We start from the raw sequence: 24,538 nt of genomic DNA, 5'->3' as shown, positions 1-24,538 counted from the left end.
ACTACAGATCAGTCTGAACTTTTTATTATAACAATAAACAAGCACTGCAGTTTGTGCTTTCAGAAGCTGTAGAAGCCACAGGTGATGTTCTGATGTATTTGCAAGGGTGTAGGCACAAGGCTTCCCCTGTAACATGTTTCTTACACTAACTCTGGTTTTGAACATTTCAGAATACCTCAGGTTCTCTTTCAGCAGTATAAAAATGCTGCTCTGTTCTTAATGCTGCTATATAAATGGGAAAATAGCATCAGAGATGTTCAGGGGGTGAACTCCATTATAAAAGCAAGCTTTGGTCCAAGTCCAGAATGTTTTGTCCAGGGGCACAAATCACCAGGTGCACTGCCAGGAGTGGAATCCTAGAGTGTGGCTGCTCCATCTCCCTTCATATTTACTATGCCCCGTGCCTCAGAGAGGTACGTGTGCTGAGGAACTAATTATCTCTTTCAATTCAAGCCCCATATTTTTCTATTTGATCATTTCTTTTCTAGCAAATGACTCAGCTGCTAAAGCATCTTGACTGTTGAATGAGTTTTTTTGCTCACCAGCTAAGACTAGGAAATTGCTGCTATCCACCCACTTCTGAAATTAAAAGCAGAATTGCATTTATGTTGTGCAGTGAGGAGCAAAGCTGGCATCTTGTCAAGGCAGACAGGGCCAATGGCACCTGAGCAAACACTGTAGAAGATGCAAAGGAGATAAAACTTCCAAACACTTCCAGTTTAATCATGTAAGCTGATATCCTATGCCTGTAGTACATTCTGTAATGTAGTCTCATAAGGAAAGCTTGGCAAAGATAGTACAATGCTGTCTACGCAACAGGCAAGGGGCATAAGAATGAACTCTGACATGCTGGAAAGTATTTCGAGCCATATGGTGGTCTTAGCTTGTGTTCCCCACCTGCATTAGAGCACAGTCAGTGTGATGTACTTACCCCGCTCCATTGAGGTTCAACCTGGAAGTGTTGTTGGGAGCCACAATAACCCTGCATCACTGCATTCCCTTCACAGCCAGTATCGCTGTATTCGCTTTGTACACTTGGCAGCTTTGACTCAGTGGATAGTAGATATTCCTGTGCTAAATGCGTGTTTCCTTTTCACTAAGTGAGGCATCTGGGGACATCCCATAATGAAATGCACTTTGTGAATGTGACAAAACCAGTAAGGAAGCATTGTTTCACTTCTTATTGATCTTGCCTGTGTTCCCTTTAAGCTGAAGTTCAGGCATGTCTTAGGTTTTAGAGGCACAGCTCAGGTTGCTGCCATTCCATTCATTATTATTGAGTCCATCTCCAGTCTGCGAAACTCATTCAATTCTCTCAGTATTCAGAGTACAAATATGGAAACAGCCCAGCTTTCGTGGAAACCCCAGGCTCCTGTACGATGAGGTGCTGAGGTTATTAAATCTACCTCCATTGGAGTGTGTTTTCAGGCTGATGTGTTTGCTTTTCAATGCGTCTTACTCCTCTTATTACCAACATAGTCCAGATGGTTCTACTGCTTCCAGGAGCCACTCAGTCACAGTAATAATCAGCTAATCCAATACCACCACCTTCTGGCTTACCACTAACTTCATTGCTGTTATGAATAAACTTCCATTATGCTTTCTTGCTGTAGGTTGAAAGTAAAGGGATTGCATTTTGCAAGGCTGTTTTATCAGCAAGTCGTGCTCCATTTGGGACTCTGAATACCTTCTTTTACCTTCTTTGTCTTTAGGAAATGGGTTGTGTTTGAAGTGTCCTGCTGGGTATTTCTGTCCTGCTGGAGGAAGTCACCCCACACCATGCCAGCCAGGTACATACAATCCTCTCCAAGGACAGGATGAAGCCACTGACTGCAGAGCCTGCCCAGCAGGAAGAGCTTGCACCCAGGCTGGATTAACCCAGCCTGACTCTGAGTGCTTACCAGGGTAAGCCTTGGTTGTTTTCTATGCTTTCTTATATGTCTGTACATATAGTTCATCCCTGTTGTGCTACTGGCTTTTTTTGGTGTTGTTTTTTCTTTGCATAGAGGTATCCTCTGAAATGTTGAGGTTTTATTACAGTTTCTGGTAAATCTCTGATGTGGGCTGTGTTGATGGAAGGACTTTCTGAAGCACAGCAGATGTGGCTGCTTTTTTTTTCCAGCTGCACCATTTATCACATCACATTGGCTGGGCTCAGAGTTTGCCTCCCTCTTGCATTGAACCATTGACCCTGACCAACCTGCTGTGTTATTTTAGGTACGTGTGCCCAGCGGGGTCATCCAGCCCACATCTTCCCAGCAATGCCTGTCCTCCAGGAACAGTTGGTGACAGCTTTGACCTCTTTGATAAGTCCCAGTGTGAGACATGTCCTGCTGGATATTTCTGTGTTAGAGGTATGTGGTTCTTTGATAAAGTGAATGGTGTTCTTTGGTACCTTGTACCGTGTATCCCCCCTAGTGATGATAAGAGCAGATCACTGAGTTATCAGTGATGTAAATAGGGAGAAAGGTATCAGTGTAGGGTTTGATATTACTGCAGAGGCTGCTGTACCTTCTGGACAGGTTGAGTTTAGTTCTAATCTGAGTCTTTCCCTTGATACTCATGGTTGTTGTTTTAACTTAGTGACATAGAAACAGCCATTTATTTCTTACAGTATCCAAATATTTTGCATGCTGATGGCCTCTTCAATTTAATGTCTGTCAGGTTTGGACAGAGGTACCCTGCAGGGTTCTCAAGGCTGGAAATAATTGCTTTAGTAGCCAGTTCTGTGACAGCCTCTTGTCAATGGAGGAAGTAATTATGATCTCATTTTGAATGGAAGAAAGGTGCGAAAGGAGAAGACTTGATGCAGCTGAAAACAGACCAAAGGAATTGGATTGTCTGAAGCCAGTTTGCTGCACAATAGGCTACATTTCATCTCTTTAAATTAATGTTTGCAGGAACAGGGGGAAAACAGAAGCCTCCTGCACCATGTCCAGTTGGTCACTACTGCCCACCAGGCACGAAGCACGCAGCACAGTACAAGTGTGCCCCGGGCACATGGAGCAATAGGACAAGGCTGAAATCAGCAGAGGAGTGTTTGCTGTGCCCTGCAGGCTGGTTTTGTGTGGGAGGATCTCATGCACCTTCTGGCATGTGCAGCTCAGGGCACTACTGCCCTCAAGGTAGGCAGTTTTAGCCCGAAATGAAAGAAATTTTACATCAGTGTGTGTATGTATGTGTGTGTATATATATATATATATATATATATATGCATGTGTGTATATATATATATATATATATATATATATATATACACATGCATGCTAATGTATACTAAGTATACAGTTACACATAACCTATGTAAGCACTTAGCAGCAAGTAAGAACTAAAGGTGTTATTGCTTTCAGTTTTGAAAGCTTTAATAGGAATTGAGACATTTCTTTGCTCTTTTATTGGGAAGGTACATGGAGAGGCACACAGCACCCCTGCCCTGCAGGAACATATGGCACCAGGCTGGGAAACAGCAAAGTAGAGGACTGCACTGCCTGCCCTGCTGGGGCGTTTTGCCCCATTGGGACCTCCAAGCCAGTTCTTTGCCCCATGTAAGTACACTGCATGCAAACCAGAAACACGCTGTCCTTTTTCTTTGTCACTTTGTTTTCATTAGTGACTTTTTCTACTGCTGTCTTTTCTCCCTTAGAGGAACTTACCGTGCAGAACATGGTGCAGGGGTGGCTGCAGACTGTGTCCCTTGCCCTGGAGGGTACTACTGCCCTGACCTTGGCACTGTTACACCTCGAACATGTGGTGCTGGCAACTTCTCAGTAAGCAGCAATAATTTTATCTTGGCATCTGTTCAACATAAAGAGTGGATAATTTTGGTAGAAAGAGGAGCTTTAGGATATACCCCTCAAAGGAGGTGTTGGAACGAGGCAATCTGCTTGCATTACGAGTTTGGGTATTTGAGGAGATTGCATGCAGTGCTTTAAACAATATTGCCCACCTGTGCTGACCCTTTACATAATGAAAGTGCTAGTCTAGAAAATGCACTGGGAATGTTCCTTGTTTCTGAATGATCAGGCCTGGCGCTGCTCCAGACGTGATGCTGGAAGTGCATCACATTCAATACTCTTCTTGCAGTCACTCCCACTCCTGAGGCTTTGCAGTAGCAATCTCACCCCTTCATCCATCACTCACTTGGCAGCGTGCTGTTGGATGGATGCTTTGGATTTGGGTGATTTGTTTTAGCTTTCATTGTTGGTGTAAGTATTGCATGGGAATGGCAGAGCAAACATCTGTATTTAGATCATGCTTTGAAGGAAGTATTAGATTGCAGTGCAGTTAAGCAAATTGTTTGGCTGTGGAAGGTAAAACAATGTAATGGAGCCCCAGAAGGGAATGGTGGATGGCACAACTGCATCTCACAAGGTGGTTCTGAGGCTCATTTCTCTGCCTCCAAACTGTAATGAGTAATGATAATTGTTAGATTTCACTATTGAGGGGGAGATGATGCGTCAGTCTTCTGTCCAGCCTATTTTTCTATCACTGCACAACTTTTGTGGTTACCACTAGAACCATTCATTAAGATTGGAGACGAGATAAATGATGAATGGATATTTATTTACCTATGACAAATGGACCTTGATTATCTCTAATTTGCACTTTGCAGTTCAGTGTGACAAGGAAAGATGAGGGAATGTGTTTATTTTTCTCTGTTACTGCTGGCAAAAGGTGTTGGATCGACTGTTTTGAGGCTCAGAGCCCTTCACATGGATTAATCCCCAGGAAGGACAGGGTTCATGTTGCCAAGCACTATTGCCGGCAGTGTGAATACACTGAATTCCCTGCTGATTGTTGTTTATAGGTTAGATTAGATGGAAGGCTTTTAAAAGGGTGTCATTCCATGTTGTAGGACCGAGGTTCTGCCTCCTGCTTGCCATGCTCTGTTGGACATTACTGTGCTAGTGAGCACACCAGCCGGGAGGTGATGCTGCTGGCCATGGTTTGCCCAGCAGGTCTCCGATGCCCAGAAGGACAGGCTGTCGCTCCAGAGGCCAATGCAAACTCCTGCCCGAGGGGCTTCTACTGTCCCCAAGGAGATGCTGTGAGTGCTCCTGCTTTGGGCTGCTTTTCTATGTTCATTCCCACTAATCGGAAAAGAATATTCTTGTAGCTTCATCTGCTGCATATGGGCCTTATGGGATGTGGCAGACGTGTTAGACCTGTTTTTCTATTTCATTTCAAGGGCTCAGATGCGAAGCCTTGCCCCAATGGGACCTATGGCAGACAGAAGGGACTCAGCAGTGCTGAGGAATGCTCACTGTGCCCTGCAGGGAAGTACTGCTACAGAGCTGGGACTGAGCCTTCAGGAATTCCCTACCCTGTAAGCATAGCCCAACTTCTTCCAATGCACGAAGCCTACTTTAATGCATACTTTCTGTCTTTCCTTTGCCTTTTTGTCTGTCAGTGCCTTCTGTCTATGTTTTACAGTTTCCTGTAGTTAAAATTTCAGGCTGTTGTTGATGAAGTTTGGGTCTTTCTGTGCTGAATCTCAGTATATCTTGCTTCCCTACCAGAGAATAATGACAAAACCACACTCACTGTCATCTTTGCTTTGTAGACTGGAGATTGTCCACTTGGCTACAACTGCCCTCCAGGAACTGGATTCCCTTTCTCCTTCCCCTGCACCCCTGGATTCTTCTGGGATAATTCCAGTGCAGAGGATGAAGACAGGTGCAAACCGTGTCCAGCTGGGAGCTACTGTGACTCTATTGCCTTGACAGAGCCCAAAGCTTGCCCCATAGTGAGTTGTTTTTCAGTGGTTATCTAATAGAAGAAGCTGCATGTGGGGGATCTATTAAATAGAACAGTCCTGAATGCTGTATTAAGCTGATTTTTGTCTTGCAGGGCTTTTACTGTGGTGAAGGCAGCTCTAAACCCGAGCCCTGCCCAGAGGGAACCTACAGTAACAAAAAGGGACTGTCTGGACCATCAGAGTGCAGCCCATGTGGCCGTGGTTTCTACTGTGCTACTCCAGGGCAGACTGGGCCAAGTGGTCCCTGCAAGGCTGGGTTCTACTGCCAGGGCAGGGCTTTTACTGCAGTAAGTCAAGCTTTTCTCCTTACCTATTTGTGTTATGTTGTGGTCAGGTGTTTTTGACCCAGTGTCTTCAAGAGCCACAGCTTTGCACTGCACTCATCCGAGTTAACAGCAGGAGGGCTGCTCTGCTGCCCTCCAAGGGAGCATAACCATTCCATAGCTTTCCCTCTAAACACTGCCATCACCTTAACTAAAAGTGTAGCTAGGTTGAATATCCAGGTGAGAAGTTCAGTGGGAGTGAATTGCAGTGGGATTGCCGGTGTGAAAAAGGTCATTCTTATTTCTTCTTTGTGTGTGTTTACTACATTCCCCTTAAAGAGGCATCATCTGTTCACTGTACAGCAGTGAAAGTCTCTTTTTCTCCATGGTGTTGCCCTGAGCCCAAATTAGTATGATGCCTTTATATTAGCCCAGTTTTCTCCTTTCTTACATGTTGCCTTTGTCAATTGCAGTTGCCTACAGATGGTGTGACAGGAGATGTGTGTCCTGCAGGGGCATATTGCCCACCTGGCTCCCCTTTACCCATCCCCTGTCCTCCAGGAACCTACAGCAATGTGAGTGGGCTCAGAAGCCTTGGTCAGTGCTTGGACTGCCCGCCTGGGTGAGTACAATGTTTGCTGATTATAACTCAGTTCTGTCTCACTGCAAAAGGACTGTTTAAACCTTGCATTTATTGCCCAAGCAGCACAGCCTTACCTCCAGCCCTTTTGCAGTGTTCCCTATGTTCCCAACAAATGTGCTGCCAGCTCTCTCCATTGCTGTAAGCCTGTATTAGATGATTTGCTATAAAGAACTTGAACTGAGTTGCCCCCCAGCATTTGCTGTTCGTTAGCATCTAGCAAGACTCATTATATCTGTAGTGCTGGATGGCCTGACCTAGCAACTCCTGCTTAAACATTCTCATTAGTACTGTTTGGATAGTCCTTTATGTATTACCAGATTATATAACTCACCGCTGTGTTACATTCCTCTTAATGATGCCAGGATTACGCATCTGATTCTGAAAGAGGAGGTGTGGATTTAGCATTGGCTTTCACCTCTCCATCAAATGCATGCAGGTTGTTAGCGATGAGCAGTGTGCCCTTCAGGTGGCTGTATCTTAATGCTGCTCTGATAGCATGCAAGATCATCTCTGGGGCTTAGTGGCACATGAACTGTCATTGTGCTTTCCTGGGATGGAGCTGTAGGTCTCCACGGGATGGAATCCAATGAGCTGAGAGAATCCAAATTTCTTTATTCGGACCACACAAATATGCAGGTGTAGCTTTGTGATTGTATGGGGGGGATTCTTCCCAGGTTAAAGCTATAGTACCTGGTCTCTAAATAGGATGTGATAAGGAATGGTGTGTATGCTCTGTAACTTCCTTTCAAGGCCTGTAAGTGATCAGGAATGAGGTATCTGAGATTGCAGGTAGACTGAGGGGGATTTTTTTCTATGGGCACTGTGCTACCCACTGACAAACTCTTGCCACCCAAGATCTTTATTTTTCTCCCCACCATGCAAAGCCTTTATTGTGATGGGACAAATACCCAAGCTCCCTCAGGACCTTGTGAGCCTGGATACTACTGTACAGGTGGTGCCAAAAGTGCTCTTCAGCATGTGGTCATGGAAGGGCATTATTCCTCAGCAGGAGCTTTCAAGCCAGAGCTGTGTCCTCTTGGCAGCTTCCAGCCTGTGAGTATTAGAGGAGTTTGCACTCTAAGATGCTTGTGGGGTATTCAGAGCCGTTGTACAAGGGTGTGAATAGACATCTGTGAAGTGTTCATAAGTGGAGAAAAATAAATAAGCAATATTGCTGTGCATCCACCGAGTTCTATCTCATGTTCCCTTTTTAGGACCGTGGTCAGTCTCATTGCAGGGACTGTCCAGAGGGAACGTTCTGCAATGAGATGGGCCTGGCTGAAGCCCAGCCTTGTCCTAAAGGGCATTTTTGCTTGGGTAGAAGTTCTCTGCCTCTCCCTTGTCCGGTGGTAAGAATCCAACATGTTTTTTAAACAGTAGTTTTCAGGAGGTTTCCAGTCCCTTGGAATTCATTCATTTTCTGTTTATGTGCAGGGAATGTATACAGATGTGCTTGGGGCAGGTACTTGCAAGCCCTGCCCAGCAGGCATGTACTGCAGCATGGCAGGTCTGACTGAGCCAGAAGGACCTTGCCAGCCTGGCTATTACTGCAGCCAAGGGTCCAGCAGCTCCTCACCTGTGAGTACTCAATATCTTGTGTTGCTGCAGACCATTTGGCACTGCAAAAGCTTTTGTGAACTACATTAATCTCATTTCCTTTGCTTCAGGTGGGTCTTTCATTTGGAGATCTTTGTCCACCGGGATATTATTGCCCTGCTGGCACAGCACACCCAAAAGAGATGGCCTGCCCTGCTGGCACCTGGAATGACCAGAGGGGAGCCCAGGATGTCACTTGGTGTCTTCCTTGTGCCCCTGGCTTCTTCTGCAGTATGTCTGGCCAAGATGCTCCCGTAGGACTTTGTGCACAAGGTGAGACAAAACCAGAACCTTTTTTAGCTACTCAAATTCAGGGAGGATTTGCATGACAGAGAAGACTTACATGTTTTCTTCTTTAAGGCTACTACTGCACAGGAGGGGCAAAGACTGCAAAGCCGGAGGATGGTGTCACTGGGGATATCTGTCCTCGAGGACATTTCTGCCCTGCAGGCTCAGCAGCACCTTCTCCCTGCCCCAATGGTGAATACAGCAATGTAACAGGTCAGGAACTGGATTATTGCATCCTCAGTGTGGATTGGGACAGAGGAGGGGGTTCTTTTTTTCATCTGATGTCACATGGAGAGTACAATTCACCCCTGCAGAACGCAGGTCAGAAGGGGTTGTAGCAGTTGATACTAAGTGAGCTATTAACCCAGTTTCCTCACTGTTCTGCCTGCCACCTGCTGGTGTGATGTGAGGTTACTGGGACTCAGGCTGGAGTGGATTTGAGACACTTGCTGGATGGATCTCACCAGTCATTCCCAAAGAGCTTGCAGGATAACTGAAGCATCTGCTGATTCTTTAAGTGCATGACTTGGTAGGAGAAAGTTGTCTGTGTGGCATCTTCTTCCAGTTAATCACTTATTCCCTCTGTAGGTCAAGACAAATGTTTTCCATGTCCTGCTGGGTTTCACTGTCCTAAAGGACTGCGACGCCGCTGCCCTCCTGGCTTCTATTGCCCTCAGAGAACAGGAATCAGTTTTTATCCTTGTCCCCCTGGGACTTTCAACCCTTCCTATGGACTCAGCCAGGTTGAGAGGTGCCAGAAGTGCCCTGCAGGTGAGGAGATGACTGAGTACTCTCATTGTCCACATGGAGGAGCATCAGAGGGTGATCTCTTCATCTCTCTTCTCCTAATCCACTGAGATTTTCCCACTTGGAAAGGCAAGCATAACAATACCCAGAGTAGATTCCTTGTCCCACTGGTGTTGTTGCCCAGTAAGCCAAATTTGGTGGCTTTTTTTATCCTTTGTAGGTAGGAGAACAGATTGGTTTTACACTCGAGGTTTCCCAGTGGAGTGTGATTTGAACTGGAATGCTGATGTTGAGGGATCATCTCTATCAGAGCCTCCCTCTTTGTCTTCCACTCAGTACATGCAGCACACCAGCTCTCCTGTTTTGTACTGATACTCTTTTCTCTTTGTGGTCTTACAGGAATGTTCTGTGGAGACTGGGGTCTCTCCTCTCCAAGTGGTCCCTGTTGGCCAGGGTTCTTCTGCACAGCAGGTATGAAATGTAACGCTCACAAGGGCAATGGAGAAGTGTAAATGTAGAAAGCTGTGGTCTTTAGGAACAGTTTTACAGTTCCTTTGTGCAATCTCTCCCTGGCTTTTCCTGCAGAGTGTGCCAGGATAGCCCCAAGGAATGTCTAGTAAAAAACCTGCTTTCTGAGGCCAGCAGAAGGACCTGGGAAAAGAAGCAGTTATTCTCTTCTCTTATTCTTTAGGCATATGGGGTAGACTGGTCTTCAAATAGCAGCCCATATCAATCAGGAAACCTTTGGTCTGTCTTCCTGATGTAGGAGCAAGTGTCTCAAACCCTGACGGAACCACAAACACCAGCACTGGTGGCCCATGCCCAGCTGGACACTTCTGCCCAGCTGGCACAAGTACCCCACATCAGTGCCCTGTGGGCACTTACTCAGACAGGTGAGCTTCTTTATTTGCCTTTCCTTTTTGTTTATCCCTCTGTCCATACTGCTGACTATCCAGTGCCCTCCTTGCATTCCTATGGAGTCCTTTACCCCCTTAAGGCACAGCTCAGTAATGCTCATTAAACACATCCTTGCACTGATTATAAAAGCCTCATGGTTGCTTTCACTTGGCCAGGGGTCTAAGCATTGAGGGTCTTCCTGTTGAACTTGCAGCCTTGCCAACAAAAAGCCTGCTTATGTCTCCCTATAGGCCATACATGTGGCAGGAATCCAGCTGCATGCTGTGTCCATCTGGCCATTACTGCAGCTCTGCTGCCCTCACAGCACCCTCAGGGCGCTGCTCAGCTGGGTACTACTGCCTGGCTGGAGCTTCCACTCCATCACCACCTGGTGAGTTGTACTGTGTGAGCATCAGCATCTTCTCCTGCTTGTGTCCAATAATTAATGGTCTTGGAAATAGGCTTTATATAAAATAGGCAGCTTTAAAGATGCCCCCTTTTCCCCCAGTATTCCTTCTTCTGTTTCTTCTTTAAGCTTCAGGTCATTTAAGCACTTGAATTAATTTTATTGGTGCGTTTTATACCAGTGCATACACTCCAAGGATGAAAAAGTGGTCAGTCCACCAATCTCTGTTACTGAATGAGGTACTTGCAACACTGGGAGAGCTCTGGCTGCCAGCATAGAATGCAAGTGGCCTCATTTCCATTCACCACTTCATTGTAAGTAATGATTTCCAGGGATGAGTTCCAGGTCCTTAGTGGACAGCTATATATTGTCCAGAATTCTTAGTGTGTGTGCAACCAAGTTCTTAGAAATCTGAAGTGCAGAAATACAATTCACTGTGGCTTTTCCTTTGAAGCAAGGAGGAAAAAAGCACAAGGTGACGCAGCACTGAGTAACTCTAAAGCTTTAGATTTATCCTCTTTCTTCTTCTAAAGCTTTGGATTTATCTTCTCAGATCCCAGAAGTCAAAACTGAGTGGAGATCCTCATCAGTTGGCTCCCTCTATTGGCATCGTCTCTTTATTTTACTTTGTCTTGTACTTTTGTGTTCTAGATGCATGGGAGACAGGAGGCCCTTGTCCTGTGAGCCATTTCTGCCCTGAAGGAGCCAGCTTTCCCTTAGCTTGCCATGCAGGGACTTACAACAACCTCACCAGACAAGCTGCGTGCTTCCCTTGTGCTGCAGGGTACTACTGCCCAGAAAATACTACCAGCTACAGTGTGAATCCTTGTCCTGCTGGCTTTTACTGCCCTAAAGGTGAGATGGGCACATGGGGGACAAGGCTGACATGAGGTGATGCTGTGGGATTAATGACCAAGCTATTATAATCTGAAAGAATCTCTCTTATTTCAAAGGAACCAGGTTTGCTACTGAGTTCCCCTGTCCCCGTGGCTACTTTAACCCTGATCCCATGACACAGAGCTTGGACAGCTGCTTGCCCTGCCCACCTGGGCACTACTGTGGGAAAGAGAACTTGACAGCTCCATCAGGCGAGTGTGATGCAGGTGAGTCTGGATCGATTTGGCTGCTATAATGCACAGCACATAAGGGCAGTGTCTTAGGATGCATCCATCCATCAGCCTCTCTGAGTCACTTGCATGTCTGTAGTGTGCAGTACCACTGAAGGCAGCCTGGGCATCTGCTTGGCTTTCAAATGGGCGCAGACTTCATGTAGGATGGATCTGGTAGCCATGAACAGTAATCTCTGTCTGCAATTCACAGCCTGCTTTGGCAGAATTGAGCCCTGTTGCTGTTTAGCAGAAGTACTGAACTCAGGGTTGAGACCATCTTAGCTGATAATGGTGCTTTGCAATTGTTTTCAGGTTGGTTTTGCATCTCTGCTGCTTGGACGTCGCAGCCTTTTGACCTGGATAACTACACCAGTGCCAACTGCCTCTGCCCAGCTACTGCTACTGGAGGGAAGTGCACAGCTGGTTTCTATTGCCCCAAGGGAAGCCCAGAGCCTCTTCCCTGTCATCCGGGGTTTTACTGCAATGCCTCAGGTTGGTGTCTGCTTTTGAAAAGCAAGGGTGATCCTTTTCAAAGGGAGCTAAAATACAGACATATTAGTTAGCTTTAGGCCTTCTACTGAGCTCTTAAGTTCTGATTCCAGGTGATAAACTCAGCTTTACCCAGCAATTTCAGTGTGTCCTTAAGCTTCCATGGCCATGTTCCCATCCTCAGAGTAGCAGTGTGAACCCTTTATAGGTTTGTAGATACAGGGGGTCGGGGTCCTCTGTCAGATTCCTCTATCCTCTCTGAATCTGCAGAGCCTGCAGGTGCTGGGATACAGGCTGCTGATTCATTTTTCTCCTGTTTCTTTGCTGTCCCTTCAGTATTTGGTGTGTTAAATGTGATCTGTTTTTATCCTGAGACATTCATAGAGTTGCAGTGGTGCTTGCAAGCTGCCTTTGCTGTCCGTGGGCTGGCATAGAATGGTGTTAGCTTGTCATGTTCACCCTGAGGGAAGCTCCAAGTTGGTTTTTCTCCTGCTTTTCTTCCTTTGTGTTCATGCTTGGGTTGCCATTACCCTCTCTGTCTTTCAGGCCTGTCTATGCCTAGTGGGGAATGTACTGCTGGCTTTTACTGTAAAGGTGGAGCAGTCCTCCCTAATCCAACTGATGATGTGACTGGGAATATCTGCCCTGCGGGATCTTACTGCAGTAAGTATCCAGCATCAGCCAAGGGCACCAGTTCCTTGGCATTTAATATCTGGGATCCTGATGGGTGATTCTGAGGTTGTGATGTCCAACTTGCTGGGCTCTGATCCGAGTCCCAGTGAAAATAAGATTCCACTGCTGCCCTTTCTATGCTGCTCTGCACTTATCTAGCCCCCAAATGCAATAATCCTTATTTGTTTTTTCACCATTGATTTCTCTCTGCCTTGTTTCTCTTCTCACAGCTGCAGGGTCAGCAGAACCCAAGCTGTGCCCAGCTGGCACTTTCTCCAGCCTGCCAGGAAGAAGAACACTTTCTGAATGCCAACCTTGTCCCTCTGGCTTCTACTGTGAGGGTCCTGGTCTCAGTGCCCCCACTGGAGAGTGCTGGGAAGGTGAGGGAATTCACTGTCTGCTCTGTACCCTTTGTACAAGAGCTGCCTGCTTGTTTCTGGCTTTTGAGCTTTCTCGAGGGTGAAAGCTTGGAAACTCACTGCCTGGTTTTCTTCTCTCGACCAGAGAAAAGGCTGTTAAAGGTTCAGGCAACTCTGACATAAAAGCAGCAGCGGTGACCTCTGTATTTCTTCTGAACAACTGAAATACCATCAAGGGAAAACTTTCATAGCCAGTAGGAAAGTTCTCCTTGACAAGTTTCAGTAACTGGAAGGAAGCAAAGATCAATGCTGCATCCCTGTGTGTTTCCCCATACCACCCATAGCTTTTGTCCTGTGTTTTGGGGATCGTTAGGTGTTAAATTTCCTTCTTACAAGCATCACAACTGGGAATGCTTTGATGTGGATTTGTCCCAGCAGAGTTGTGGTTCTGATCAGTAATAAGTTAAGGTCAGTGATGGATTTATTTCTTGAGTGGCCAGTGAGGTTCTTAGTGGGCCTGGAAGAACCTGTTATGAGCCTTTTCTTCCAAGGAGTAGCAGCTCATACCTAGTCCATCTCAGTGACTAATATAGGTCTTTTCCCCTCTGTCTTCTCTGCAGGCTATTACTGTGACAACCAGCAGGGGCCAGTTACTGATTTCACCCTTTACCCGTGCCCACAAGGCTTTTACTGCCCACCAGGGACAAGCAGGAGCACTCAGTACAGCTGTCCAGCAGGAACGTTTGGCCCAAGGCAAAAACTGAAAGCTGTCAAAGAATGTCAGAGCTGCCCACCAGGAAAATACTGTGAATTCTCTGGACTTGCTGCCCCTACAGGTATAGTTCTGTTCTGGGTATGTTCACAACTTCTGGAGTCCTGCTGTTGGCTACTGCTAGAGGTTGAAGTAAGGACAGTAGGTTTCTTTCCTCTGCTGAAATTATCTATCCAGTTTTACTTGTTGAGAACTTTCTGAGTAGCAGAAATACCTCTTTTTCTGTATAGGAATGGAGAGCAGTGCTGCAGGAGCTCAAAGTGTGTGCTGAAGTACTTGCCCAAACACAGACAGTGCTTGGTCTGAGCTCAGTGCTCTGTTTAGGAGCTGTCAGTCTGTCATCTCTTACCAGTCCTGCACTCCATCCAGTTAGAAGCAGCTTCTCCCCTCAATGGCTATTTCATCATTAATTTGTGTAGTATGCAGTGATGAAGCCCCTTGTCATGGCCTGTGACTACAGTTCAAGCTATATTTAGAAATTCATATGTATTATATGCATATGTATAATACACCTATTATGTGCTTTATGTGCATTATTCTGTCTTCTAGGAGACTGTGCTGAGGGATTTTGGTGCAGAATTGGTGCCCGTGTTAGAAATCCTCAAGATGGAGAATCAGGATTTCCTTGTCCTCCTGGTCATTACTGTCCAGAAGGTAATGTACTTCCCTGAAGCATAGCTTCTAATTTCCTATATATGAGGTGATGTTTCCTCACTCTGGTACAACTTATTTTGCCAGGAGCACCACATCCTTTAAAGTGTCCTCCTGGTACCTGGTCTGGCAATGAAGGCAGGAGGAGTTTGCAGGATTGCCAGCCTTGTCCTGGAGGGCACTATTGCAACAGCTCTGGGCAGAGGGCCCCCACAGGACACTGCAGCCCAGGGTGAGTAGGTTAATGAACATCTTTATGTACTCTGGAAGTAGGGATGTTCTACAAGAGGTCTTTACTCTCTTGAAACAATGTGTGTTCCTGTATTTGCTGCTGCAGGTATTACTGTATCAGTAGGGCCCAGACCCCAACACCCACTGATGGACTCTCAGGGGCTCCGTGTCCCCTTGGTCACTTCTGTCCTCTTGGATCCAGGAGTCCAGAACCATGTCCATCAGGCTCCTATATGCCACAGACCCATGGAGAGAAGTGCCATGCATGCCCTGAGGGTGAATACTGTGTCCCTGGTGAGCAACCAGAGCCATGTCCCCAGGGTAAGTTAGGATTTCCCTCTTGGGCCTGATTTTCTGTATATTCTTCAGAGGATGCTAATTCTGATCAATTCTTGTTTTATTTTTTCCAGGATATTTCTGTCCCAAGGGCACAGCTCTTCCAATGGCTTGTCCAGCAGGGTCATATAACCCATCACAAAGGCAAGCCAGCTGCCTCCCCTGTCCCCAAGGGTAAGAATGAGAATGTGATGTTAGTGTTGTATGGAGGAATATATGACTATTGGAAGTGGTGGTTTATCTAGTCACCTTGGCAGTGGGCATATGACAGTAAGCAGGGCAAGTATTGAACTCTGGCTAGACTGCGCAGTTGATCATGGGGCCAAGCAAAGTCCTAAATCCACATACAACTGCTCTGGAAGGGAATTTAGATGAGAGATCTGATTAAAGCAAGGATACCATTGGAATTAATTTCTTTCATGTCTGCAGTAATAAATGGCAACTGTTCCCTTGGCAACAGGCTGGTGTAGTCCTGATGTAGGGAAAGAGGGTCTTTGTGTATCACCTGCTGCTGAGTCTGGCATGTCCTTAGGGGATTCATCTCCAATTACTAACTGGATTTGACCTTGATTAACTGTTACAAGCTGATGATTCACAGCCTGGATGTGTTATGACTCAAGTTAAGAAAATTATGTCTCTGTGGCTTTTGCAATTAGGTGTATTTGAGGAAACAAGTAAGAACATATTACTGTGTGTGAGTTTTCTGTGGTCAGTACAGCACAGCAGCCACATTAGATTGGTTATTACCACCACTAAGTCACTATTCAGGTATTTGAGGATAGAATATTGCTGGATTTCTTCCCTCCCACTGTCCATTTTTCTTCCGTCTTTCAACCAGATTCTTCTGCCCCAAAAATTCCTCTTCATTTTTGGAGAATGAATGTTCAGCTGGCCACTACTGCCCTGCTGGCACTGCTTCTGCCACTCAGTTTCCATGCCCTGAGGGGACTTACAACCCACAAAATGGGAGCAGCCTGCTGTCTCACTGTCTCCCCTGTGAACGAGGTAAATGGCAAATAAGGAGTATCTCACAATGGTGTCTGGGCAGTCTGAAAATACATTTTGAATGTACTTGAGGTTCAGCAATAGCATTTGCATGTTTCAGTGGATGAATAACAGGCTATGGTGTCTCATGCCCAGTGTGTCATATGGAAATGAAGGCAGTCAGCTATTCAATGTTATTGTTGATCTAAGGGCTTCTAAAGCTATATTCTGAACAGCACTTGGCAAGGCTCTTTGATTGGAGTCAGACACTTCAGACAAAGTGTTACATCTTGGCTCTAAAATGTACCTTAAAGAGATGTGATATGGAAAAATGTGGGAGAAGATATTAGTCTGGGAGATTGTCATCTCCGTGCTGTCACACATCTGTCACAGATACCTTATGGAGTGCTTCATAAACCTGAAAAATAAAGTGATCTTTATGAAAGGAACTCGGCAACATTTCACATTGAACAGAGGTACTCGACTGAGATGAGAATCAGAAGCACTATAGCTGTGGCATCATGTCCTACTGAGAATTAGCTTAGATTAAAGATCATTTTAATTGACTGTACTGTCTCTAGATTAATAATTTAGTTTCATAGTAGATTAGTAGATATCTTCTGGTTATTGTTTGCCCAAACCATGGAAAATCTTTCTTGCAATTCATTGCATCTATTTACGTGTTTAAGTGTGCAGCTTGTCTTCTGATGTATCTTGACATTGTTTTCTCTCAGTACTAATAGCAGTGCTTTGCTTTCTCAGGGCACTACTGTGCACTCGCAGGGCAGGCACATGTTACAGGGCCCTGTCTTGCTGGGTTCTACTGCAGTGGAGGCTCTTCTAGTCCAACACCCACAGATGGTCTTCTGGGGGATGTGTGCCCAAAGGGAACTTATTGCCCTATGGGCACTGCCCTCCCACAGCCGTGTCCTCCTGGTTATTACAGCAACTCGACTGGGAGTACTGGGATTGAGGACTGCCTTCTGTGTGATGCAGGTACAGTACTGAGAGAATTAAGGAGATTCCAGCTAAAAACCAGCATTTCTAAGGCTCCTGAGAGACTTTGATTCTGGAGCGGGTGATCACACACATATTGTCTTAGGGAGGGATATGAATTAAAACATAGATGAAATCTGCCGCTTACCCCTTTGTTTTCCTGTCTGTTTTGTCTTCCCAATGTCATTATGGTTCTTTTATGGTCCCTCCTTCAGGTTATTTCTGCAGTGGGACTGGACTTTTATCTCCAACTGGATTATGTGAAGGTGGATTCTACTGCAGTGGAGGAGCCATTTCTCCTAAACCTCCCAGGGTAAGTTGTTCTTGTGATGCAAACATGGCATCTGAACTGAACACCATTAGATCACTGTATTTCTTTTGCCCCAGCGCAAACTGTAAGTTACTGTGTTATCTGCTGTATTAGGTGCATCTGGCTTATTGATATTGAGAGGGGTTAGCAGTGGCAAAATACACCTGACCAAAAACATCTCTATCTTTGCATATTGATGCTGCAAAGCAGGGTAGAATGGCATATTGTATAAAGCCCTCTATGTTCATGAACTGTATAGAAAGATTTACTGTAACAGTTGTTGTTCTTCAAAGATAACAGAGAGTGGAGGACCGTGTCCACCTGGACATTACTGTGTAGCAGGGAGCAGCAGAGCCCAGCCTTGCCCTGCAGGGAGTTACAGCCCATCCTGGAGTATGGTGCAGTGTTTGGAGTGCCCAGAAGGGTTTTATTGTGAAACTGCTTCCACAAACTACACGGATTGCCCTACAGGTGGGTCTGATGGTACCTACTTAGACATTATGGGAACTTACAGGGATTAGCAGATGCTTTTAGAGCAGTTTGGAGTAGATTCAACATTAGACTGCGTTACAGATCTCTTCTGCTGGACCTTGGTCAAAGCACTTAACCTCTTTGTGATTCAGTTCCCTTGTCTGAGTAGACAGAGACTACGGAGACTTTTATAACAGACTTAAAGGTAATAATAAAAAAGCAGCTGCTGTTAAAAGCATTACTAATCCTTAACTCTCATCAGCTTCATTTCATGCTGCTGATGTGACAAATTGCAGGACATGCCCACTGCCATAGCTTGGCTCCAGCCTTTCTTAGAAACAGATGAAGAGAATTCCTTGTGCACAGGCTGGGAGGTTCTTCTCAGGCTGTTATCAGCATGCACTGACATTTCTAAGATCCGTCTCTTCTCTCCTAGGTCACTACTGCCCCAGGAGTACCAAATTTGCCACTCAGTATCCTTGTCCTCCTGGAACGTACAGTGATGCTTTAAATATCAGGGATGCTTCCAAGTGCCAGCTGTGTCCTCCTGGAAGGGTTTGTTCCAAGCCAGGCCTAACAAGACCAGATGGTCTGTGCATGCCTGGATGGTTTTGTCCACCTGGATCCATGTCAAGCAAGCCAGTGTTTCTTGGAAACCACTCAGGTATGATAAAGTGTAATAATCATTATTACTGTAGCAGTGGTAGCGTGGAGTCACCTAGAGGACTTAAATGGCTTGATTCCCTTGCTGCTTTCTTTGAGTGCTCTAGTTCTATTCTTATTTCTTTAGGTAAGATAGATCCCTTGCAATTCTTCTGCTTCTGCTCAACCTCTATTCTTTCCATCAGTGGGCATGGCAGCTCCAGCTGCTGGATCATCTGGGCAGTGCCAAGCAGGAACCTTTTGCCCTGTTGGTTCATTTCTTCTCCATCTCCCTGTCCCTGTGGTAGACTTGACAGCAGCTGCTGCATGCCATCATTTCTCTTACCAGCACTGAGTGAGTTGCTGAGCTCATCTGAGTCTGTGCCATTGTTTTGCAGCCCCTTGTTATTTTGCACTGAAGCGTGCCTTTATGTTCCCCAAGGGGCAGCTGCTGTCAGCATGAAATCTTAGCTGCTAATCTACTGTTGTTGTATTGGAAGCATCAGTCCTAAATTCAGACAGTAATTGCACAACTGCCTCTGGAGCCTCAGTCTGTGGCATACATGCTGCTGTGCAGCTGTTGGGAGGATGCTCTTTGAGCATTCCTGAAGGAAAGGTTGTACAGCAGTAGTGAGCTGAGCACGTGTAAGAGTCTCTGCTGCAGTCAGAGCCGTCCTTTAACATCACTGCTAATGAGACTACCAATTAAGTTGAATGAGAGATTTCCAGATGATGACTTCCTTCCTGCGTAGAATCTACAGATATGTTAAGCATGTGATTGTACTGCTCAGTCTAGACCAGGAATAAGAATTCACCTCATCTTAAATCTTCCTGTTTTAGATTTGTGGTGATGGTGCTTCCAGTGACACTGGTCACATGCAGAGCAATTATAAGTATTCCTTCTTTATTTCCCTCTAGATTATTTATGTCCCCTGGGTCACTACTGCCCTGCTGGCAGCCCTGAGCCCATACCCTGCCCCTCCGGAAAATACCAGGACCAGGCTGGTAAAAGCCAGTGTGAAATGTGCCCAGCAGGAATGTAAGTGAAATGGATTTGCTGCTTCATTTTGATTCTTTGCTTGCCTATTCACGTGTGTATTTCCATCTGCCTTAGGCAGCTGCACTGTGTGTTGTTTCCTTTGATACACATGGCTGGGTTTTTTCTTCCTGTTTTTGTATTACTTTTCCCTTTATTATGGTATTTTCTGTATTGCAACCTGCAATCCTAGTAGGTGAATCTGCTGGGAAAGACGGAATGTTCCTGACAGGCTCCATCTCAGCTCTCTGTATCACTTCAAGTAATTTACTTTCCTTTTCTTGTCATCTCAGACTGTCGCTGTTGTGCAGAAAGTGTTTCTTAGTCCCTTAGAACAAAGGGAGAGCGTGGACTGAGGCAGTACTTGGATTTCATTTTCTAGGTTCTGTGCCCAAGAAGACCATCCATCCAGTCTCCATAACAACTCACGTGGAGTGATCAAACCAATGGTCTGTCCAGCAGGATATTACTGCCCACCAGGCACAATAGCTGGTAATCAGTACCCATGTCCAGCAGGGACTTATAGTAACAAAACTGGACTGAGAAACCCTAGAGAGTGCTTGCCTTGTCCTGGGGGCACATTTTGTGCCAGTGCAGGTAAGGACCACGTGTGGGTTAAACACAATTCCCAGCCTGTGTTATATCTGGATTAAAGTTCCACTGATACGTCAAGTTTTCTGTATGCAGTTCATATGGAGTGTCTGCAGTCATATCTGGGACCTGTTGAGTAGTAATTGTTGATGGCCATTACATCTCTGCAAATCTATCTTTTGCAAGTTTCGAGAGGTGGGTTAAGGTGGATATTTTGGATAAGATTATTGAACCAAAAGCCAAGTTGCTTAGGCTCTAGGAGTTGTTTCTTTAAGTTGATCTAGAATGTTTAGGCCTTTAGCTATCTGTTAGTCAGCTATGTGAGAAAGTGGTGGAGCCTGCAGATGTAGCTTTTAGATAACGAATGTAACCACAAGTCAGAAGATGCTGAATTCATTGTGCTGACAAGGCTTGTCTGCCTTGTTTAGTCCAGAAGCTGTGAATTATGTAACACACCAGCTTACTTGACTTTGTATTCCTTCTCTTTAGGACTCGTTTCCCCAAGTGGTCCTTGTTTGCCCGGGTATTACTGCACTTTAAAGGCACATGTACCCAATCCTGCCAATGATGCCACTGGTGGACTCTGCCCAGCAGGCCATTACTGCCCAGCAGGCAGCGACAAGCCACAGCCATGTCCCAATGGCATGTTTTTGCCTCAGTCTGGGATGGCTTACCACAATGCCTGTCTGCCCTGCCCAGGAGGGAAGTTCTGCCAAGGAGAGGGCTCGATGAGTGTTTCTGGTGTGTATTGACTGAACCAAACATCCTTTATTTGGGTAATTTTAATGTTTGCTGGGTGCTTAACCCTAATGCAGAAGCTTTTCTTTCTTGCAGGATCTTGCACTGCTGGCTATTTTTGTGATGGTGAATCCACACGGCCGGACCATAAGCAGTGTCCCCCTGGTTTTTACTGTCCCGAAGGCTCTGAATCCCCTGTTCCTTGCAGCCCCGGTCACTTCAATTCTGAGAGAGGAAAGTGGCAGCCAGCAGACTGTCAGCTCTGCCCAGCTGGATATTTCTGCAGTGGTGAGTGCTGACATTTGAGAACTGGGGTTTGCACAATATAAAGTAGGGCGAGGTAGGTACATTTTACAGCTTTATTCCTTTCAGCTTGTCCTTATGCAGAGGAGGAACCAACTCCTGATATGCCACACTTTTTCTTTGGTAGAACACTTACCAAGCATAAACACCCCCATGTTATTTCAGTTCCTGTGGGGTTTTCTATAGCACTCAAAACACCACTTGCTATTCGATATCATCTCAGTTCCTTGGCTCTGACACCCTTTCTAGGTGTCTTACAAGTATTCAGCCTCTCTGGGAAAACAAAACAGCCTGGCAGACAGGTACTTGGTGCTGGCTCTCAGCCTGGGTCTCTGCTTTAGAGCTGCTCAGAGCTTCTCACAATCTGCCTGCATAGTGTGCATGTTAACTACCTCCATGACTCTGAAGTATTTGAGGTCATACTGGTGGTAGCAGATTCACCTGCCCCTTCCATAAGACAAAGCAGCTTATCCTTTTTCAGGTAGGAAACTGGAGTAGGAGAGAGGGAAAGACTTAAATCACGTTGGTAGCAAAGCTTGGAACCACAAGCAAGACTTCCAAAAGTACAATTGCACATGGAAGTCCACATTTCCCACATGCATACAACTCAGAATCGCTTTTCCTTTGTGCTAAGATGTTCTATGTCTGAGGCTGAACTTTAGAGAACACGTTCTTTCTGATATTGGTGACAGGTGAATGATGAAGGGGGTTGTGCTTTCAGAAGATAAGGGTTTTCTTTTGTCTTTGATCTGAGAAAGGAAAGGGAAAGGCTTTTGCTTTCGTTGTTGCAGGACTGGGCAAAATCACATCCAGGGGAGCATGTTCTGCAGGGTACTGCTGCCTGTCTGGCCAGGCTTCAGCTATTCCCATTCCCTTTCATTGCCTATGAGGCTGCTACTGCCCCACAGGATCGAGAATGGGACCTATCGGTCATGGGAGGGACTTAGGGAGTCTGCCCAAGCTAACAATAGCAGGGCTGTGTATTGTGATAAAAATGGATTTTGTGTCACTGAGAGCTGAGTCTCACTGAGATTTAGCAGGACAAAAAGGATTTTGAATGCCATAACTTCCTTATTTTAGTTAAGGTTCTACTAAGCGTTGGATAGGACTAGACAAACAGGGGCATCAGTATCTGCCAAGAGTGGAAGCCAAAACGGGGTTTTAAGGCTACGAAGTTGTTGAAAAAGTAAGCAGAAGTTAAATCTTTCTCCTTTTTGTGGCAAAGAAACTTAATGCCCAGGACATTAAGGGTGCAATTTATCTCATTTTTAGTTGTCTGCCTTAGGATGAGATGAATTGCACTTGAAGCGCAGCTCTTCTGGAAGTCCTGTTTCTATCCAGTTACTGCAGCATGAATCTGAACAACTGCATCAGAAGTACACACAATGAATCCCACATCCTGGGTTTAACTTGAATATGTTGATGGAGAATGACACTGCTTGTCGTGTCTTGTAATGTTTCCTGATCAAGATGCTACTTTTTGTGTCCTACAGGTTCTGGAGCACATACTCCTGAGCTGTGCCCTGCTGGGTACTTCTGTCTGCCAGGTACCAACTTCAGTACAGAGCATCCATGTCCAAAGGGCACCTTTGGCCCCAGGGCTGGTGCCACCAGTGACTCTGACTGTGATCCCTGCCCAGCAGGTAAGTAGGGACTTGGAACAAAAAAACCTGAGGGTGTACATGGCAAGGTTTAGGAAAACATGACTTCTCCTTCAGCTTATTGATTCCTTCAGCAATCTTCTGTGCCAGCCATTTCAGTAAGATCACTTTTATGTTTGTTTTAGGTATGTATTGCTCAGCACCAGGTCTTTCACAGCCCTCTGGATTTTGCTATTCAGGTTATCATTGTGCCAAGGGAGCCATCAGCCCAACCCCTTTCAAACACAGGGTGAGTGAGCACTGGCAAACAGCGCAGTAAACCTTGCATCCTGAGGACAAGGACTGGGACTCTCACAATGTCATGGATTTTAGTGTCGTGTTTAAGTCTCACTGCTTTGCACAGCATTGCTCTTTCCCACTGCTGTTGCCCTTGGTAGCTGCTCAGATGGACTGATATGCTGCTCTTAATGTCTGAACTGCTAACAAGTGATGGCCAGACATCCATTTCTGGAGATATCACTGGAGTGTGCCTGTCTCAGCTCTCTTCCATACAATGAGTGCAGTGACTGGGTAGCTGTGGTTCAGCAACCAGCACTTCCAGTGCCCTTTTTGTGCCAGCTGTGGTTTACATTTAGTTTCAGTAGCAGAAAACTTGAAGAATTCAACCTATATGTACCCTTTCCAGAACATCTTTGTAGTATTTTGGGCCAAATCTTGTTTTGATAACATTTTTTTCCTCTTCTTTTGTTTCTTTTTTCTCACACAGGTAGAATTTGCTGGCCCTGTGTTGCCTGGTAATGACATCTGTCCTGCAGGACACTACTGCCCCAATGGAACTGAGAATCCCATGCCCTGCCCTCCTGGCTCCTTCTCTGCTGTCAGGGGCCTGCAGGCAGAAGAGCAGTGCCAGCCCTGCCCCGCTGGCCGATATTGCAGCAGGGCAGGATTGTTTGATCTGGCTCAGACATCGCTGTGTAATGCAGGGTGCGGTGAGACCGTCACTTGTTAGTGGGAAAATACAGCTGGCAGGATTGCTGTGTAGGCTGGAGCAGAGGGGCGTCCAAACTAAACACTGGACCTGAATCTATCTTGCCCAATCCCTTGTGTGCAAATATTTACAGTCAAAAATAACTAAACTGCAGAGTTTGCTCTGAGCCCTCTAGGTTACATACTGCTGTACAGCATCTGCTTGGTGGTCCTGGCATGTGTTTCAGAGCCATACGTTTGCCTCACATTCTGCATCAGCCTTCTACATAGTCTTTTACTGTAGGCTTAATTAATTACAAACACTTTATTTACCATAAACACGCTTGCTGCAAATTTGCATCCTTTTTCCCCCTCTGTTTTCTCTCTGCTCCCACCAGGTGGTGCAATAAGCAGCGACAAGGAAGCAATGCTGGCCTGCATCAGCCAAACAGCAAAGTGCTGTCAGCAGTATTTTCCCATCTCATGAGTGTGCCTTGTAACAAGAGGCCATGGGAGCTCAGTTCCTTTAATCTGTGAAAGGAAAAGCTTAGAAGTGATCTCACTACGGTGCATGTAACCGGGTTTAGTAGGAAAAGATTTCTGATAGCTAACAGTTCTTGAACATGCTGGACCAAATCACAACTGCTGCTTGGTATAGCAGGCCTTGCTTCTGAGTAAGCAAA

General features: G+C 45.8%; 1 protein-coding gene across 1 annotated transcript in view; it reads left to right on the top strand.

Moving 5' to 3' along the window:
* Window positions 1-24,538, top strand: part of LOC107324095 (uncharacterized) — a 44,190-nt gene that overhangs the window by 5,247 nt on the left and 14,405 nt on the right. The window contains exons 7-47 of the mRNA XM_032449129.2: window positions 1,713-1,905; window positions 2,218-2,354; window positions 2,901-3,125; window positions 3,404-3,545; window positions 3,644-3,767; window positions 4,856-5,047; window positions 5,189-5,326; window positions 5,564-5,746; window positions 5,851-6,045; window positions 6,495-6,643; window positions 7,549-7,717; window positions 7,879-8,013; window positions 8,099-8,242; window positions 8,332-8,533; window positions 8,621-8,761; window positions 9,137-9,319; window positions 9,695-9,766; window positions 10,062-10,188; window positions 10,444-10,583; window positions 11,250-11,453; window positions 11,552-11,701; window positions 12,020-12,199; window positions 12,743-12,859; window positions 13,099-13,248; window positions 13,848-14,063; window positions 14,549-14,653; window positions 14,738-14,882; window positions 14,988-15,202; window positions 15,292-15,391; window positions 16,056-16,222; window positions 16,964-17,197; window positions 17,413-17,510; window positions 17,801-17,978; window positions 18,415-18,642; window positions 19,539-19,659; window positions 20,039-20,253; window positions 20,737-20,988; window positions 21,082-21,273; window positions 22,782-22,931; window positions 23,075-23,178; window positions 23,656-23,873. Of these exons, the coding sequence (XP_032305020.2) occupies window positions 1,713-1,905; window positions 2,218-2,354; window positions 2,901-3,125; window positions 3,404-3,545; window positions 3,644-3,767; window positions 4,856-5,047; window positions 5,189-5,326; window positions 5,564-5,746; window positions 5,851-6,045; window positions 6,495-6,643; window positions 7,549-7,717; window positions 7,879-8,013; window positions 8,099-8,242; window positions 8,332-8,533; window positions 8,621-8,761; window positions 9,137-9,319; window positions 9,695-9,766; window positions 10,062-10,188; window positions 10,444-10,583; window positions 11,250-11,453; window positions 11,552-11,701; window positions 12,020-12,199; window positions 12,743-12,859; window positions 13,099-13,248; window positions 13,848-14,063; window positions 14,549-14,653; window positions 14,738-14,882; window positions 14,988-15,202; window positions 15,292-15,391; window positions 16,056-16,222; window positions 16,964-17,197; window positions 17,413-17,510; window positions 17,801-17,978; window positions 18,415-18,642; window positions 19,539-19,659; window positions 20,039-20,253; window positions 20,737-20,988; window positions 21,082-21,273; window positions 22,782-22,931; window positions 23,075-23,178; window positions 23,656-23,873 (6,730 nt within the window). The remainder of the gene's footprint in view (window positions 1-1,712; window positions 1,906-2,217; window positions 2,355-2,900; window positions 3,126-3,403; window positions 3,546-3,643; window positions 3,768-4,855; window positions 5,048-5,188; window positions 5,327-5,563; window positions 5,747-5,850; window positions 6,046-6,494; window positions 6,644-7,548; window positions 7,718-7,878; window positions 8,014-8,098; window positions 8,243-8,331; window positions 8,534-8,620; window positions 8,762-9,136; window positions 9,320-9,694; window positions 9,767-10,061; window positions 10,189-10,443; window positions 10,584-11,249; window positions 11,454-11,551; window positions 11,702-12,019; window positions 12,200-12,742; window positions 12,860-13,098; window positions 13,249-13,847; window positions 14,064-14,548; window positions 14,654-14,737; window positions 14,883-14,987; window positions 15,203-15,291; window positions 15,392-16,055; window positions 16,223-16,963; window positions 17,198-17,412; window positions 17,511-17,800; window positions 17,979-18,414; window positions 18,643-19,538; window positions 19,660-20,038; window positions 20,254-20,736; window positions 20,989-21,081; window positions 21,274-22,781; window positions 22,932-23,074; window positions 23,179-23,655; window positions 23,874-24,538) is intronic.

The sequence above is a fragment of the Coturnix japonica genome, chromosome 34 (genome assembly GCF_054131305.1).
Source record: "Coturnix japonica strain WE chromosome 34, WE-NBRP24, whole genome shotgun sequence".
NCBI classification, from domain to species: domain Eukaryota; kingdom Metazoa; phylum Chordata; class Aves; order Galliformes; family Phasianidae; genus Coturnix; species Coturnix japonica.
Note: the sequence above shows the minus strand (reverse complement) of the source record. Positions and strands in the feature narration are given on the sequence as shown.